The 16,354-nt window shown below is 57.6% G+C and overlaps 1 protein-coding gene across 1 annotated transcript in view; it reads left to right on the top strand.

The window, feature by feature from the left end:
• Positions 1-15,256, top strand: part of LOC147599447 (protein NDRG2-like) — a 29,114-nt gene extending 13,858 nt beyond the window's left edge. The window contains exons 2-11 of the mRNA XM_086756224.1: positions 8,835-8,940; positions 8,989-9,109; positions 10,666-10,728; positions 10,847-10,907; positions 11,918-12,004; positions 13,052-13,108; positions 13,553-13,647; positions 14,769-14,813; positions 14,891-14,943; positions 15,114-15,256. Coding sequence (XP_086612350.1) covers positions 8,835-8,940; positions 8,989-9,109; positions 10,666-10,728; positions 10,847-10,907; positions 11,918-12,004; positions 13,052-13,108; positions 13,553-13,647; positions 14,769-14,813; positions 14,891-14,943; positions 15,114-15,256 — 831 coding nt within the window. The remainder of the gene's footprint in view (positions 1-8,834; positions 8,941-8,988; positions 9,110-10,665; positions 10,729-10,846; positions 10,908-11,917; positions 12,005-13,051; positions 13,109-13,552; positions 13,648-14,768; positions 14,814-14,890; positions 14,944-15,113) is intronic.
• The last annotated feature ends 1,098 nt before the right edge of the window (positions 15,257-16,354 follow it).

Raw genomic sequence — 16,354 nt, forward strand, 5'->3', positions numbered from 1 at the left:
TAGTGCCATTCCTTGTTTTTCATGGGAAAATAGAAAAAAATGGCTTACTCACATCAGGAAGTCCCAATGCTGATGTTGACATCAGGGCTTTCTTCAGCTGATGGAAGGCTCGATCTGACTCAGCATCCCACTGGAGATCCTTTTGGTTAGCTGCTATCAGGGAATAGAGTGGCTTAACAGGCAGACCATAATCACATATCCAAAGTTGGCACCACCCTGTCATTCCTAAGAATGTCCGTAGTTCCTTTATAGTTTGTGGTCGGGGGCTTTGGCATATGGCCTCTTTCCGGGCTTGTCCTAGGATCCGTTGTCCGGCACTGATCTCGTACCCCAGGTACGTGACCTGGGGTTGTAACAACGCCTGTGCCTTTTTCTTAGAAACCCGATATCCCTGTAGTCCCAGGAAATTTAACAGACTCACGGTCCAAATGACACAGGATTCTTTGGTTCTGGTTGCAATAAGAAGGTCGTCTACATATTGTAACACCTTCCCTTCTTCTGATGGTGGTTCCCATGATTCCAAGTCCTTTGCTAGCTGATTCCCAAAAATTGTGGGGCTATTTTTAAAACCCTGCGGCAACACCGTCCATGTGAGCCGGGTCTTTCGACCACTTTTGGGATTTTCCCATTCAAAAGCAAAAATTTTCTGGCTGGCTTCATGGAGAGGGAGGCAAAAGAAAGCATCTTTTAAATCTAGGACCGTAAACCAAGCTAAACCAGGTTTTAGCATGGTTAATAGGGTATAGGGGTTAGCTACCACAGGTCCTCTGTTATTTTGTTGATGGCTCTTAAGTCTTGAACTATCCTATAGGACCCATCAGGTTTCTTAACTGGAAGTACAGGTGTATTGAATTCTGACTCACATTCTTTTAGTAGTCTTAGTTCTATGAACCGCTCTATGACAGGACAAATTCCTTCCCTAGCTTCCCTTTTCAGTGGGCAAAATGTGGGATTTTGGTGTGAAATGGGGGGATTTGGGGCAAAATGTGGGAATTTTGGTGTGAAATGGGGGAATTTGGGGCAAAATGTGGGATTTTGGTGAAAAATGGGGGAATTTGGGGGAAAAAAGCGGGATTTGGGGCAAAAATGCAGGAATTTGGGTGAAAAATGGGGGATTTTGGGGGCAAAATGTGGGATTTTGGTGTGAAATGTGGGAGTTTTGGGCAAAAATGTGGCATTTGGGGGCGAAACGGGGGAATTTGGGGGGAAATCGCGGGATTTTGGGGCAACAATGTGGGATTTTGGTGCGAAATGGGGGAATTTGGGGCAAAAATGTGGGATTTTTGGTGCGAAATGGGGGAATTTGGGGCAAAAATGCGGGATTTGGGGGGCAAAATGGGGAAATTTGGGGGGAAATTCCTGGATTTTGGGGCAAAATGTGGGCTTTTGGTGTGAAATGCGGGAATTTGAAGCAAAAATGCGGGATTTTGGGGCAAAAATGCAGGAATTTGGGCGAAAAATGCGGGATTTTGGGGGCAAAATGTGGGATTTTGGTGTGAAATGTGGGAGTTTTGGGCAAAAATGCGGCATTTGGGGGTAAAACGGGGAATTTGGGGGGAAATCGCGGGATTTTGGGGCAACAATGTGGGATTTTGGTGCGAAATGGGGGAATTTGGGGCAAAAATGCGGGAATTTGGGGCAAAAATGCGAGATTTGGGGGGCAAAATGGGGGAATTTTGGGCAAAAATGCGGGATTTGGGGGCGAAACGGGGGAATTTGGGGGAAATCACGGGATTTTGGGGGCAAAATGTGGGATTTTGGTGCAAAATGGGGGAATTTGGGGCAAGAATGGGGGATTTTGTGGGCAAAATGTGGGAATTTGGGGTGAAATCCCGGGATTTTGGGGGCAAAATGTGGGTTTTTGATGTGAAATGTGGGAGTTTTGGGCAAAAATGCGTCATTTGGGGGCAAAACGGGGGAATTTCGGGGGAAATCGCGGGATTTTGGGGCAACAATGTGGGATTTTGGTGCGAAATGGGGGAATTTGGGGCAAAAAAGCGGGATTTCGGGCTAAAATGCGGGAATTTGGGGCAAAAATGGGGGATTTTGGGGGCAAAATGTGCGATTTTGGTGTAAAATGTGGGAATTTTGGGCAAAAATGCAGCATTTGGGGGCGAAACGGGGGAATTTGGGGGGAAATCACGGGACTTTGGGGCAACAATGTGGGATTTTGGTGCTAAATGGGGGAATTTGGGGCAAAATGTGGGAATTTGGGGCAAAAATGTGGGAATTTGGGGCAAAAATGCGGGATTTGGGGCAAAAATGGGAGATTTTGGGGGCAAAATGTGGGCTTTTGGTGTGAAATGTGGGAATTTTGGGCAAAATGTGGGAATTTTGGTGTAAAATGTGGGAATTTGGGGCAAAAATGCGGGAATTGGGGCAAAAATGCGGGATTTGGGGGGCAAAATGGGGGAATTTGGGGAAATCACAGGATTTTGGGAGCAAAATGTGGGATTTTGGTGCGAAATGCGGGAATTTGGGGGAAAAATGTGGGAATTTGGGGCAAAAATGCGGGATTTGGGGGGCGAAACGGGGGAATTTGGGGGAAATCACGGGATTTGGGGGGCAAAATGTGGGATTTTGGTGCGAAATGGGGGAATTTGGGGCAAGAATGGGGGATTTTGTGGGCAAAATGTGGGAATTTGGGGTGAAATCCCGGGATTTCGGGGGCAAAATGTGGGATTTTGGTGAAAAATGGGGGAATTTGGGGGAAAAATGGGGGATTTGGGGCAAAACGGGGGAATTTGGGCGAAAAATGTGGGATTTTGGGGGCAAAATGTGGGTTTTTGCTGTGAAATGTGGGAGTTTTGGGCAAAAATGCGGCATTTGGGGGCGAAACGGGGGAATTTGGGGGGAAATCGCGGGATTTTGGGGCAACAATGTGGGATTTTGGTGCGAAATGGGGGAATTTGGGGCAAAAATGTGGGAATTTTGGGCAAAAATGGGGGAATTTGGGGCAAAAATGCGAGATTTGGGGGAAAAATGGGGGAATTTGGGGGAAAATTCCGGGATTTTGGGGGCAAAATGTGGGCTTTTGGTGTAAAATGAGGGAATTTGGGGGAAAAATGCGGGATTTGGGGGGCGAAACGGGGGAATTTGGGGGAAATCACGGGATTTTGGGGGCAAAATGTGGGATTTTGGTGCGAAATGGGGGAATTTGGGGCAAAAATGCGAGATTTGGGGGGCAAAATGTGGGAATTTGGGGCAAAAATGCGGGATTTGGGGCGCGAAACGGGGGAATTTGGGGGAAATCACGGGATTTTGGGGGCAAAATGTGGGATTTTGGTGCGAAATGGGAGAATTTGGGGCAAGAATGGGGGATTTTGGGGCAAAAATGTGGGAATTTGGGGTGAAATCCTGGGATTTTGGGGGCAAAATGTGGGTTTTTGGTGTGAAATGTGGGAGTTTTGGGCAAAAATGTGGCATTTGGGGGCGAAACGGGGGAATTTGGGGGGAAATCGCGGGATTTTGGGGCAACAATGTGGGATTTTGGTGCGAAATGGGGGAATTTGGAGCAAAATGTGGGAATTTTGGTGCGAAATGGGGGAATTTTGGGCAAAAATGCGGGATTTGGGGCAAAAAAGCGGGAATTTGGGGGAAAAATGGGGGATTTTGGGGGCAAAATGTGGGATTTTGGTGTAAAATGCAGGAATTTGGGGCAAAAATGTGGGATTTTGGGGGCAAAATGGGGGAATTTGGGGGGAAATTGTGGGATTTTGGGGGCAAAATGTGGGATTTTGGTGTGAAATGGGGGAATTTGGGGTAAAAATGCGGGAATTTGGGGCAAAAATGCGGGAATTTGGCCAAAATGGGGGAATTTGGGGAAATCACAGCATTTTGGGAGCAAAATGTGGGATTTTGGTGCGAAATGCGGGAATTTGGGGGAAAAATGGGGGATTTTGGGGGCAAAATGGGGGAATGTGGGGGGAAATTGCGGGATTTTGGGGGCAAAATGTGGGATTTTGGTGTGAAATGGGGGGATTTGGGGCAAAATGTGGGAATTTTGGTGCGAAATGGGGGAATTTGGGGCAAAAAAGCGGGATTTGGGGCTAAAATGCGGGAATTTGGGGCAAAAATGGGGGATTTTGGGGGCAAAATGTGCGATTTTGGTGTAAAATATGGGAATTTTGGGCAAAAATGCAGCATTTGGGGGCGAAACGGGGGAATTTGGGGGGAAATCACGGGACTTTGGGGCAACAATGTGGGATTTTGGTGCGAAATGGGGGAATTTGGGGCAAAATGTGGGAATTTTGGTGCGAAATGGGGGAATTTGGGGTAAAAATGCGGGATTTGGGGCAAAAAAGCGGGAATTTGGGGGAAAAATGGGGGATTTTGGGGGGAAAATGTGGGATTTTGGTGTAAAATAGGGGAATTTGGCGCAAAAATGTGGGATTTTGTGGGCAAAATGGGGGAATTTGTTGGGAAATTGCGGGATTTTGGGGGCAAAATGTGGATTTTGGTGTGAAATGTGGGAATTTGGGGCAAAATGTGGGAATTTGGGGCAAAAATGGGAGATTTTGGGGGCAAAATGGGGGAATTTGGGGGGAAATTGCGGGTTTTTGTGGGCAAAATGTGGGCTTTTGGTGTGAAATGTGGGAATTTGGGGCAAAATGTGGGAATTTTGGTGTAAAATGTGGGAATTTGGGGCAAAAATGCGGGAATTTGGGGCAAAAATGCGGGATTTGGGGGGCAAAATGGGGGAATTTGGGGAAATCACAGGATTTTGGGAGCAAAATGTGGGATTTTGGTGCGAAATGCGGGAATTTGGGGGAAAAATGTGGGAATTTGGGGCAAAAATGCGGGATTTGGGGGGATAAACGGGGGAATTTGGGGGAAATCACGGGATTTTGGGGGCAAAATGTGGGATTTTGGTGCGAAATAGGGGAATTTGGGGCAAGAATGGGGGATTTTGTGGGCAAAATGTGGGAATTTGGGGTGAAATCCCGGGATTTCGGGGGCAAAATGTGGGAATTTTGGTGTGAAATGGGGGAATTTGGGGCAAAATGTGGGATTTTGGTGAAAAATGGGGGAATTTGGGGCAAAAAAGCGGGCTTTGGGGCAAAAATGCAGGAATTTGGGCGAAAAATGGGGGATTTTGGGGGCAAAATGCGGGATTTTGGTGTGAAATGGGGGAATTTGGGGCAAAAATGTGGGAATTTTGGTGCGAAATGGGGGAATTTGGGGCAAAAATGCGAGATTTGGGGGGCAAAATGGGGGAATTTGGGGGGAAATTCCTGGATTTTGGGGCAAAATGTGGGATTTTGGTGCGAAATGGGGGAATTTGGGGGAAATCACGGGATTTTGGGGGCAAAATGTGGGATTTTCGTGCGAAATGGGGGAATTTGGGGCAAAAATGCGGGATTTGGGGCAAAATGGGGGAATTTGGGGCAAAAATGCGGGATTTGGGGGGCAAAACGGGGGAATTTGGGGGAAATCACGGGATTTTGGGGGCAAAATGTGGGATTTTGGGGTGAAATCCTGGGATTTTGGGGGCAAAATGTGGGTTTTTGGTGTGAAATGTGGGAGTTTTGGGCAAAAATGCGGCATTTGGGGGTGAAACGGGGGAATTTGGGGGGAAATCACGGGATTTTGGGGCAACAATGTGGGATTTTGGTGCGAAATGGGGGAATTTGGGGCAAAAATGGGGGATTCTGGGGGCAAAATGTGGGAATTTGGGGTGAAATCCCGGGATTCGGGGGCAAAATGTGGGATTTTGGTGTGAAATGGGGGAATTTGGGGCAAAAATGCGGGATTTGGGGCCAAAATGCGGGAATTTGGGGGAAAAATGGGGGATTTTGGGGGCAAAATGTGGGATTTTGGTGTAAAATGGGGGAATTTGGGGCAAAAATGTGGGATTTTGGGGGCAAAATGGGGGAATTTGGGGGGAAATTGTGGGATTTTGGGGGCAAAATGTGGGATTTTGGTGTGAAATGTGGGAATTTGGGGCAAAAATGTGGGACTTGGGGGGCAAAATGTGGGATTTTGGTGCGAAATGGGGGAATTTGGGGCAAAAATGTGGGATTTTGGGGGCAAAATGGGGGAATTTGGGGGGAAATTGTGGGATTTTGGGAGCAAAATGTGGGATTTTGGTGTGAAATGGGGGAATTTGGGGCAAAAATGTGAGATTTTGGGGGCAAAATGGGGGAATTTGGGGGGAAATTGCGGGATTTTGGGGGCAAAATGTGGAATTTTGGTGCGAAATGGGGGAATTTGGGGCAATAATGCGAGAATTTGGGGCAAAAATGCAGGATTTGGGGGGCAAAATGGGGGAATTTGGGGAAATCACAGGATTTTGGCAGCAAAATGTGGTATTTTGGTGCGAAATGGGGGAATTTGGGGAAAAAATGGGGGATTTGGGGGCAAAATGTGGGATTTTGGTGTGAAATGTGGGAATTTGGGGCAAAAATGTGGGACTTGGGGGGCAAAATGTGGGATTTTGGTGCGAAATGGGGGAATTTGGGGCAAAAATGTGGGATTTTGGGGGCAAAATGGGGGAATTTGGGGGGAAATTGTGGGATTTTGGGAGCAAAATGTGGGATTTTGGTGTGAAATGGGGGAATTTGGGGCAAAAATGTGAGATTTTGGGGGCAAAATGGGGGAATTTGGGGGGAAATTGCGGGATTTTGGGGGCAAAATGTGGAATTTTGGTGTGAAATGTGGGATTTTGGTGCAAAATGTGGGAATTTTGGTGTAAAATGTGGGAATTTGGGGCAAAAATGCGGGAATTTGGGGCAAAAATGCGGGATTTGGGGCAAAATGGGGGAATTTGGGGCAAAAATGGGGGATTTTGGGGGCAAAATGTGGGATTTTGGTGTAAAATGCTGGATTTTGCGGGCAAAATGTGGGATTTTGGTGCGAAATGGGGAAATTGGGGCAAAATGTGGGAATTTTGGGGGCAAAATGGGGGAATTTGGGGCAAGAATGCGGGAATTTGGGGCAAAAATGCGGGATTTTGGGGGAAAATGGGGGATTTGGGGGAAATCGCAGGATTTGGGGGGCAAAATGTCGGATTTTGGTGTGAAATGTGGGAATTTGGGGCTAAAATGCGGAATTTTGGGGGCAAAATGTGGGATTTTGGTGTAAAATGCGGGAATTTGTGGCAAAAATGGGAGATTTTGGGGGCAAAATGGGGGAATTTGGGGGGAAATTGTGGGATTTTGGGGGCAAAATGTGGGCTTTTGGTGTGAAATGTGGGAATTTGGGGCAAAATGTGGGAATTTTGGTGTAAAATGTGGGAATTTGGGGCAAAAATGCGGGAATTTGGGGCAAAAATGCGGGATTTGGGGGGCAAAATGGGGGAATTTGGGGGAAAAATGGGGGATTTTGGGGACAAAATGTGGGATTTTGGTGTGAAATGGGGGAATTTGGGGCAAAATGTGGGAATTTTGGTGTAAAATGTGGGAATTTGGTGCAAAAATGCAGGAATTTGGGGCAAAAATGCGGGATTTGGGGGGGAAAATGGGGGAATTTGGGGAAATCACAGGATTTTGGGAGCAAAATGTGGGATTTTGGTGCGAAATGCGGGAATTTGGGGCAAGAATGGGGGATTTTGGGGGCAAAATGTGGGAATTTGGGGTGAAATCCCGGGATTTTGGGGGGAAAATGTGGGATTTTGGTGTGAAATGGGGGAATTTGGGGCAAAAATGCGGGATTTGGGGGCAAAATGTGGGAATTTGGGGGGAATTGTTAGATTTTGGGGCAAAATGGGGGATTTTGGTGCGAAATGGGGTAATTTGGGGCAAAAATGCGGGATTTGGCGGGCAAAATGTGGGATTTTGGTGCGAAATGGGGAAATTGGGGCAAAATGTGGGAATTTTGGGGGCAAAATGGGGGAATTTGGGGCAAGAATGCGGGAATTTGGGGCAAAAATGCGGGATTTTGGGGGAAAATGGGGGATTTGGGGGAAATCGCAGGATTTGGGGGGCAAAATGTCGGATTTTGGTGTGAAATGTGGGAATTTGGGGCTAAAATGCGGAATTTTGGGGGCAAAATGTGGGATTTTGGTGTAAAATGCGGGAATTTGTGGCAAAAATGGGAGATTTTGGGGGCAAAATGGGGGAATTTGGGGGGAAATTGTGGGATTTTGGGGGCAAAATGTGGGCTTTTGGTGTGAAATGTGGGAATTTGGGGCAAAATGTGGGAATTTTGGTGTAAAATGTGGGAATTTGGGGCAAAAATGCGGGAATTTGGGGCAAAAATGCGGGATTTGGGGGGCAAAATGGGGGAATTTGGGGGAAAAATGGGGGATTTTGGGGACAAAATGTGGGATTTTGGTGTGAAATGTGGGAATTTGGGGCAAAATGTGGGATTTTGGTGTGAAATGGGGGAATTTGGGGCAAAATGTGGGAATTTTGGTGTAAAATGTGGGAATTTGGTGCAAAAATGCAGGAATTTGGGGCAAAAATGCGGGATTTGGGGGGGAAAATGGGGGAATTTGGGGAAATCACAGGATTTTGGGAGCAAAATGTGGGATTTTGGTGCGAAATGCGGGAATTTGGGGCAAGAATGGGGGATTTTGGGGGCAAAATGTGGGAATTTGGGGTGAAATCCCGGGATTTTGGGGGGAAAATGTGGGATTTTGGTGTGAAATGGGGGAATTTGGGGCAAAAATGCGGGATTTGGGGGCAAAATGTGGGAATTTGGGGGGAATTGTTAGATTTTGGGGCAAAATGGGGGATTTTGGTGCGAAATGGGGTAATTTGGGGCAAAAATGCGGGATTTGGCGGGCAAAAGGTGGGAATCTTGGGGGAAATCGCGAGATTTTGGGGGCGAACCTGTGGGGGGTGTGGCGGCGACCGCTCCCCGTTCCGGTGTCCGGTCCTCCCGGCCAGCAGGGGGCAGTGTTGGAGACGCCGTTGGGGCCTGTTCACGTGGCGCTGGAGGGCGCGCCCCGCCCTGGTCGCCCCGCCCTGCTGATGCTGCCGGACGTGGGCCACACGCGTGAGTCCCGCCCCCTTCCCCCTCTCCCGCCGCGCCCCTCCCCCGCAGACGCCTCGTGCTTCGCCCCGCTCTTCGCCCACCCCGAGATGCGGGAGGTCGCCAGCCACTTCCTGCTCGTCCACCTCGACCCCCCCGGCATGGAGGTGGGCGCCCCGCCCTACCCCCCGGGGTGCGTCTGCACTCCCCTCTTCCGCTCCCCCCAGTTGACCCCAGTGACTCCCAGTTGACTGCGTTGACCCCACTGCCCCCTCAGTTGACCCCACTGCCCCCCCAGTTGACCCCAGTGACCCCCAGGTTGACCCCACTGACCCCCCTGTCGACCCCACTGCCCCCCCAGTTGACCCCAGTGACTCCCAGTTGACTGTGTTGACCCCTCTGACGACCCGGTTGACCCCACTGCCCCCCCAGTTGACCCCACGGACCCCCCCACTTGATCCCAGTGACCCCCATTAACCCCCCAGTTGCCCCCATTAACCCCCAGTTGACCCCACTGACCCCCATTAACCCCCAGTTGCCCCCATTAACCCCCAGTTGACCCCCATTGACCCCCATTAACCCCCCGTTGACCCCACTGACCCCCATTAACCCCCAGTTGCCCCCCCGTTGACCCTCATTAACCCCCAGTTGCCCCCATTAACCCCCGTTGACCCCCATTAACACCCAGTTGACCCCCATTAACCCCCCGTTGACCCACTGACCCCCATTAACCCACAGTTGCCCCCATTAACCCCCAGTTGCCCCCATTAACCCCTTGTTGACCCCCATTAACCCCCAGTTGACCCCCATTGACCCGCATTAACCCCCAGTTGCCCCCATTAACCCCTTGTTGACCCCCATTAACCCCCAGTTGACCCCCATTGACCCCCCGTTGACCCCCATTGACCCCCCGTTGCCCCCCATTGACCCCCAGTGACCCCCATTAACCCCCAGTTGCCCCCCACTAACCCCCAGTTGACCCCACTGACCCCCATTAACCCCCCGTTGACCCCCATTAATCCCCAGTTGCCCGCATTAACCCCCAGTTGACCCCCATTGACCCCCGTTGACCCCCATTAAGGCCCAGTTGCCCCACATTAACCCCCAGTTGCACCCATTAACCCCCAGTTGACCCCCATTGACCCCTGTTAACCCCCATTAACCCCCAGTTGACCCCCATTAACCCCCAGTGACCCCCAGTAACACCTGGTTGCCCCCATTAACACCCAGTTGACCCCCATTAACCCCCAGTTGACCCCCATTGATCCCCCGTTGACCCCATTAACCCCCCGTTGACCCCATTAACCCCCAGTTGACCCCATTAACCCCCAGTTGACCCCCCGTTGACCCCCATTAACCCCCAGTTGCCCCCCACTAACCCCCAGTTGACCCCCATTAACCCCCAGTTGCCTCCATTAACCCCCAGTTGACCCCACTGACCCCCATTAACCCCCAGTTGCCCCCCACTAACCCCCAGTTGCCCCCATTAACCCCCAGTTGACCCTGTCGTCTCTCTGTTGACCCCCCCACCCCTCCCCCCCCCCCCAGTTGACCCCCCGCCCCCCCGTCCCCCCACCTCGACCGCCATCACATCGCAGCGTCACCCTACGCACCCCTCCCCCCCGCCAACCGCCATCACTTCACCTCATTGGTCCCCTCGCCCGCCCTCCCCCCACCTCGACCCCCGATTGACCCCTTGCCCCTCCCCCCGTCGCCCCTCCTCCCCCGCCCCCCGCCCCTCCCCCGCAGGTACCAGTACCCCTCCCTGGAGCAACTGGCCGAAATCGTCCCCTGCGTCCTCCGGCACCTCAAGTGAGTGGGCGGGGGGGCGCCCCATGGCGCTGTGGGGCGGGGAGGGGGCCCCTGACCCGTAGCGGGACGGGACGGGGGGGCGGGGTCAGCACCGGCCTGACCCCGCCCACCCCCCCAGCATCGCCAGCGTCGTGGGCATCGGGGTGGGCGCCGGCGCCTTCGTCCTGGCTAAATTTGGGGTGAGATGTGGGGCGGGGCGTGGGGCGGGGCGTGGGGCAGGGCGGGGGGCAGATTTGGGGGGAATGCAGGGCTGCGGGAATCTCGGGGGAGGTTCTGTGGGGCTGGGGGGGGTCGCTATGGGGCGGGGGGGTCGCTATGGGGCAGGGGGGCGTGGCTGTGGGGCTGGGGGGTCGCTATGGGGCTGGGGGGTCGCTATGGGGCAGGGGGACATGGCCATGGGGCGCTATGGGGCTGGAGGAGGTTAGTGGGGTCTCTGGGCACTTGTGGGTCGCTGGGGGGTTGGGGGCTCGGCTATGGGGCTGGGGGGTCGCTATGGGGCTGGGGGGGTCGCTATGGGGTGGGGGGGCATGGCCGTGGGGCGCTATGGGGCTGGAGGAGGTTAGTGGGGTCTCTTGGTTGGGTACTTGTGGGTCGCTGGGGGCTCTCGGGGGGCGTGGCTGTGGGGCTGGGGGGTCGCTATGGGGCAGGGGGGGTCGCTATGGGGCAGGGGGGCATGGCCATGGGGCGCTATGGGGCTGGAGGAAGTTAGTGGGGTCTCTTGGTTGGGCACTTGTGGGTCGCTAGGGGGTTGTGGGCTGTCGGGGGGCATCGCTATGGGGCAGGGGGTTCGCTATGGGGCTGGGGGGTCGCTATGGGGCGGGGGGGCGTGGCCGTGGGGCGCTATGGGGCTGGAGAAGGTTAGTGGGGTCTCTGGGCACTTGTGGGTCGCTGGGGGGTTGGGGGCTCGGCTGTGGGGCTGGGGGGTCACTATGGGGCAGGGGGGCGTCGCTATGGGGCTGGGGAGTCGCTATGGGGCTGGGGGGTCGCTATGGGGCTGGGGGGGCGTGGTCGTGGGGCACTATGGGGTTGGAGGAGGTTAGTGGGGTCTCTTGGTTTGGCACTTGTGGGTCGCTGGGGGCTCTCGGGGGGCGTGGCTGTGGGGCTGGGGGGTCACTATAGGGCTGGGGGGGTCGCTATGGGGCAGGGGGGCATGGCCATGGGGCGCTATGGGTCTGGCCCCGCCCCACAGCTGCTGCACCCCGAGGCGGTGGAGGGGCTGGTGCTGATCAACATCAACCCCCGCGCCAAGGGCTGGGTGGATTGGGTGGCGCACAAGGTGGGCGGGGCCGGCGGGTGGGGAGGGCCAATGGGGAGAGGGGTGGGGCAGAAGGGGGCGGGGTTTGGGGGGGGTTCCCTGCTGCTGGCCCCGTGGCGCTGTGGGTCGCTTGGGGTCGCGTGTGGCTCACTGTGGGTCCCTATGGGTCGCCGTGGGTCGCTGTGGGTGGCGGTGGGCGGCTGTGGGTCACTGTGGGTCCCTACGGTGTCTGTGGGTGGCGTGTGGGCGGCTGTGGGTCGCGGTGGGTCCCTACGGTGTCTGTGGGTCGCCGTGGGTCGCTGTGGGTCCCTACGGTGTCTGTGGGTCGCTGTGGGTCCCTACGGTCGCTGTGGGTCGCTGTGGGTCCCTACGGTGTCTGTTGGTCGCTGTGGGTCGCTGTGGGTCCCTACGGTGTCTGTGGGTCGCCGTGGGTCGCTGTGGGCTGCTGTGGGTCCCTACGGTGTCTGTGGGTCGCTGTGGGTCGCTGTGGGTCGCTACGGTGTCTGTGGGTCGCTGTGGGTCACTGTGGGTCACTGTGGTGTCTGTGGGTCGCTGTGGGTCGCTGTGGGTCGCGGTGGGTCCCTACGGTGTCTGTGGGTCGCTGTGGGTCGCTGTGGGTCCCTACGGTGTCTGTGGGTCGCTGTGGGTCGCTGTGGGTCACTGTGGTGTCTGTGGGTCGCGGTGGGTCCCTACGGTGTCTGTGGGTCGCTGTGGGTCGCTGTGGGTCCCTACGGTGTCTGTGGGTCGCTGTGGGTCCCTACCGTGTCTGTGGGTGTCTGTGGGTCGCCGTGGGTCGCTGTGGGTCCCTACGGTGTCTGTGGGTCGCTGTGGGTCGCTGTGGGTCCCTACGGTGTCTGTGGGTCGCTGTGGGTCCCTACCGTGTCTGTGGGTGTCTGTGGGTCGCCGTGGGTCGCTGTGGGTCCCTACGGTGTCTGTGGGTCGCTGTGGGTCGCGGTGGGTCCCTACGGTGTCTGTGGGTGTCTGTGCGTGCCGGTGGGTCGCTGTGGGTCGTGGTGGGTTGCCGTAGTTCGCCGTGGGTCGCGGTGGGTCCCACGGGTGCCCCCCCAGCTGTCGGGCCTGACGTCCTCCAGCAGCGAGCTCATCCTGGCGCACCTCTTCACGCAGGTCGGGCGGGGGGGCACTTGGGGGTCCCGTGGGGGGCCACTTGTGGGTCCGGGGGGCGCTTGGGGGTCTGGGGAGGGCCACTTGTGGGTCCTGGGGGTCAGTTTTGAGGGCCCTCAAGGGGCACTTGGGGGGCCTGGGGGCACTCGGGGGGCCTGTGGGGGGCACTTGGGGGGCCCAGAGTCCACCTGGAGGCCCCAAGGGCCACTTGTGGGTCGGGGGGGGCACTTACGGGTCAGGGAGCTCAGTTAAGGGTTGGGGGAGGGTCACTTGTGGGTCACAGGGTGGGGGCGGGGCAGGGGCGGGGCTGTGACACGGGGGCGGGGTGGGGGCGGGGCTGTGACACGGGGGCGGGGTGGGGGCGGGGCTGTGACACAGGGGCGGGGTGGGGGCGGGGCTGTGACACAGGGGCGGGGCGGGGGCGGGGCTGTGACGCGCAGGCCGCAGGAGGAGCTGGCGGCCGCCCCTCCCCCGGTGCAGCAGGCCCGGCGGCGGCTGGGGGCGGCGCCCAACGCCCCCCTGCTCTGGGCCATGTACAACAGGTACTGGGCAAACTGGGGGCGCTGCGGCGGGGCTGCGGGGCACTGGGATCGAACTGGGATTGAACTGGGATTGAACTGGGAGGGGCTGGAATGGAACTGGGGGGACTGGTGGGGACTGGGAGGGGACTGCGGGGGACTGGGACGGACTGGGAGGAGACTGGGACTGGGCTAGGAGGACTGGGACTGAACTGGGATTGAACCGGGGCGGACTGGGAGGGAACTGGGGGGGCTGGGAGGGGCTGGGAGGGACTGGGGGGGCTGGGAGGGACTGGGATTGGGCTAGGAGGACTGGGATCGAACTGGGATTGAACTGGGATTGAACCGGGGGGGGACTGGGAGGGAACTGGGGGGGGACTGGGACTGGGCTAGGAGCACTGGGATTGAACGGGGGGGGACTGGGATGGAACTGGGGGGACTGGTGGGGACTGGGGGGGGACTGGGAGGGGACTGGCAGGGGACTGGGGGGGACTGGGGGGGACTGCGAGGGGACTGCGAGGGGACTGGGATTGGGCTAGGAGGACTGGGATTGAACTGGGATTGAACCGGGGGGGATTGGGAGGGAACTGGGAGGGACTGGGACTGGGCTAGGAGGACTGGGACTGAACTGGGATTGAACCGGGGGGGACTGGGATGGAACTGGGGGGGCTGGGAGGGACTGCGATTGGGCTAGGAGCACTGGGATTGAACTGGGATTGAACCGGGGGGGGACTGGGATGGAACTGGGGGGGCTGGGAGGGACTGCGATTGGGCTAGGAGCACTGGATTGAACTGGGATTGAACCGGGGGGGACTGGATGGAACTGGGGGGGCTGGGAGGGACTGGGAGGGGACTGGGGGGGGTCTGGGATGGGATTTGGGGGCACTGGGATCAGACTGGGATGGAGTGGGAGGGTACTGGGGAAACTGGGATCAAACTGGGAGGAATTGGGATTGAACTGGGATGGAGCTGGGGGGGGTACCGGGGGGCTGGGAGGGACTGGGAGCAACTGGGATTGAGCTGAGGGGAACTGGAAGGGAACTGGGAGGGACTGGGAGAGAATTGGGAGGGAACTGGGGAGAAAATAGGGGGAACTGGGATCAAACTGGGAGGCACTAGGATGAACTGGGACACCCCCCTTGCAGCCGCGGGGACCTGGGCCTGCAGCGCAGCGGGGCCAACAGCCTGCGGTGAGTGACCCCTGACCCCACGTGACCCCCGTGACCCCCCGTGACCCCCCCGCGACCCCTGACCTTTGCCCCCCCAGCTGCCCGGTGCTGCTGGTGGTGGGCGACAACTCCCCCCCACAAGGACGCCATGGTGAGTGACGTCACTGGTGATGTCACCGGGCCTCCTGTGATGTCACCGGGCCTCCTCTGAGGTCACATGACACCCCCCATGGGGTCACACAGGGTCAGAGGTCACGGGGGGGTCAGAGGACTGCTGAGGGGGGAGGGGGACCGGGCCCTTACCGGGGGTCGCGAGGTCAGAGGTCAGCCAGGGGTCAGAGGTCACCGGGGAGGGGTCGGAGGTCACGGCCCCACCCGCGCAGCCGGCCAAGCTCACCGAGGCCTTCAAGTACTTCCTGCAGGGCATGGGCTACCGTGAGTACCGCCTAACGAGCCACCGCTAATTAACACTCCTGGGGGGGTAATTAGCGCTCGGGGCGGGTAATTAAGCCGCTCTGCATAATTAATTACCGCCGGGGTGGGGGGCTCGTTTGCGTGCTGGAAGGGGAAAACTCAGCTGAGGCGGGGGAGTTAATTACACCGGGGGGGGGTAATTAGCGGTGCAATTAATTAACCTGGACCTGGGGGAGTAATTAGCTGCTTGTGAGGCAGGAATTAATTGACCTGAGGCTTAATTAACGCTCCTCAGTTCTAATTAACATCACCTCCCCCCTCCACCCAGGGCAATTAAATGCAGTTCCGGGAGGCGGGGCGTGGCCCGGGGGGAGGAGGGGGCGTGGCCCGGGGGGGAGGAGGGGGCGTGGCCCGGGGGGAGGAGGGGGCGTGGCCCGGGGGGGAGGAGGGGGCGTGGCCCGGGGGGGAGGAGGGGGCGTGGCCCGGGGGGAGGAGGGGGCGTGGCCCGGGGGGGAGGAGGGGGCGTGGCCCGGGGGGGAGGAGGGGGCGTGGCCCGGGGGGAGGAGGGGGCGTGGCCCGGGGGAGGAGGGGGCGTGGCCCGGGGGGGGAGGAGGGGGCGTGGCCCGGGGGGGAGGAGGGGGCGTGGCCCGGGGGGGGAGGAGGGGGCGTGGCCCGGGGGAGGAGGGGGCGTGGCCCGGAGGGAGGAGGGGGCGTGGCCCGGGGGGGGAGGAGGGGGCGTGGCCCGGGGGGGAGGAGGGGGCGTGGCCCGGGGGGGAGGAGGGGGCGTGGCCCGGGGGGGAGGAGGGGGCGTGGCCCGGGGAGGAGGGGGCGTGGCCGGGGAGGAGGGGGCGTGGCCCGGGGGGAGGAGGGGGCGTGGCCCGGGGGGAGGAGGGGGCGTGGCCCAGGGCACCACCTGGTGCCCGGGGGAGGCGTGGCCCGGGGTGGGAGGGAGGGGGGTGGGCGTGGCCAGGGAGGGGAGGGGCGGGGCGCGGCCCTGGGCCCCCCCCCTCCCCGCAGTGGCGGCGGCGGCCATGACGCGGCTGTCGCGCTCCCGCACCGCCTCGCTCTCCGGCGCGGCCTCGGGGGACGGGGCCGCAGCCTGTCCCGTGGCAGTCTGGGGGGGAGCGGGGCGCCCCCCGCCCCCTGGG

This window comes from Chlamydotis macqueenii, chromosome 11 (assembly GCF_036417535.1).
Source record: "Chlamydotis macqueenii isolate bChlMac1 chromosome 11, bChlMac1.mat, whole genome shotgun sequence".
NCBI classification, from domain to species: Eukaryota; Metazoa; Chordata; class Aves; order Otidiformes; family Otididae; genus Chlamydotis; species Chlamydotis macqueenii.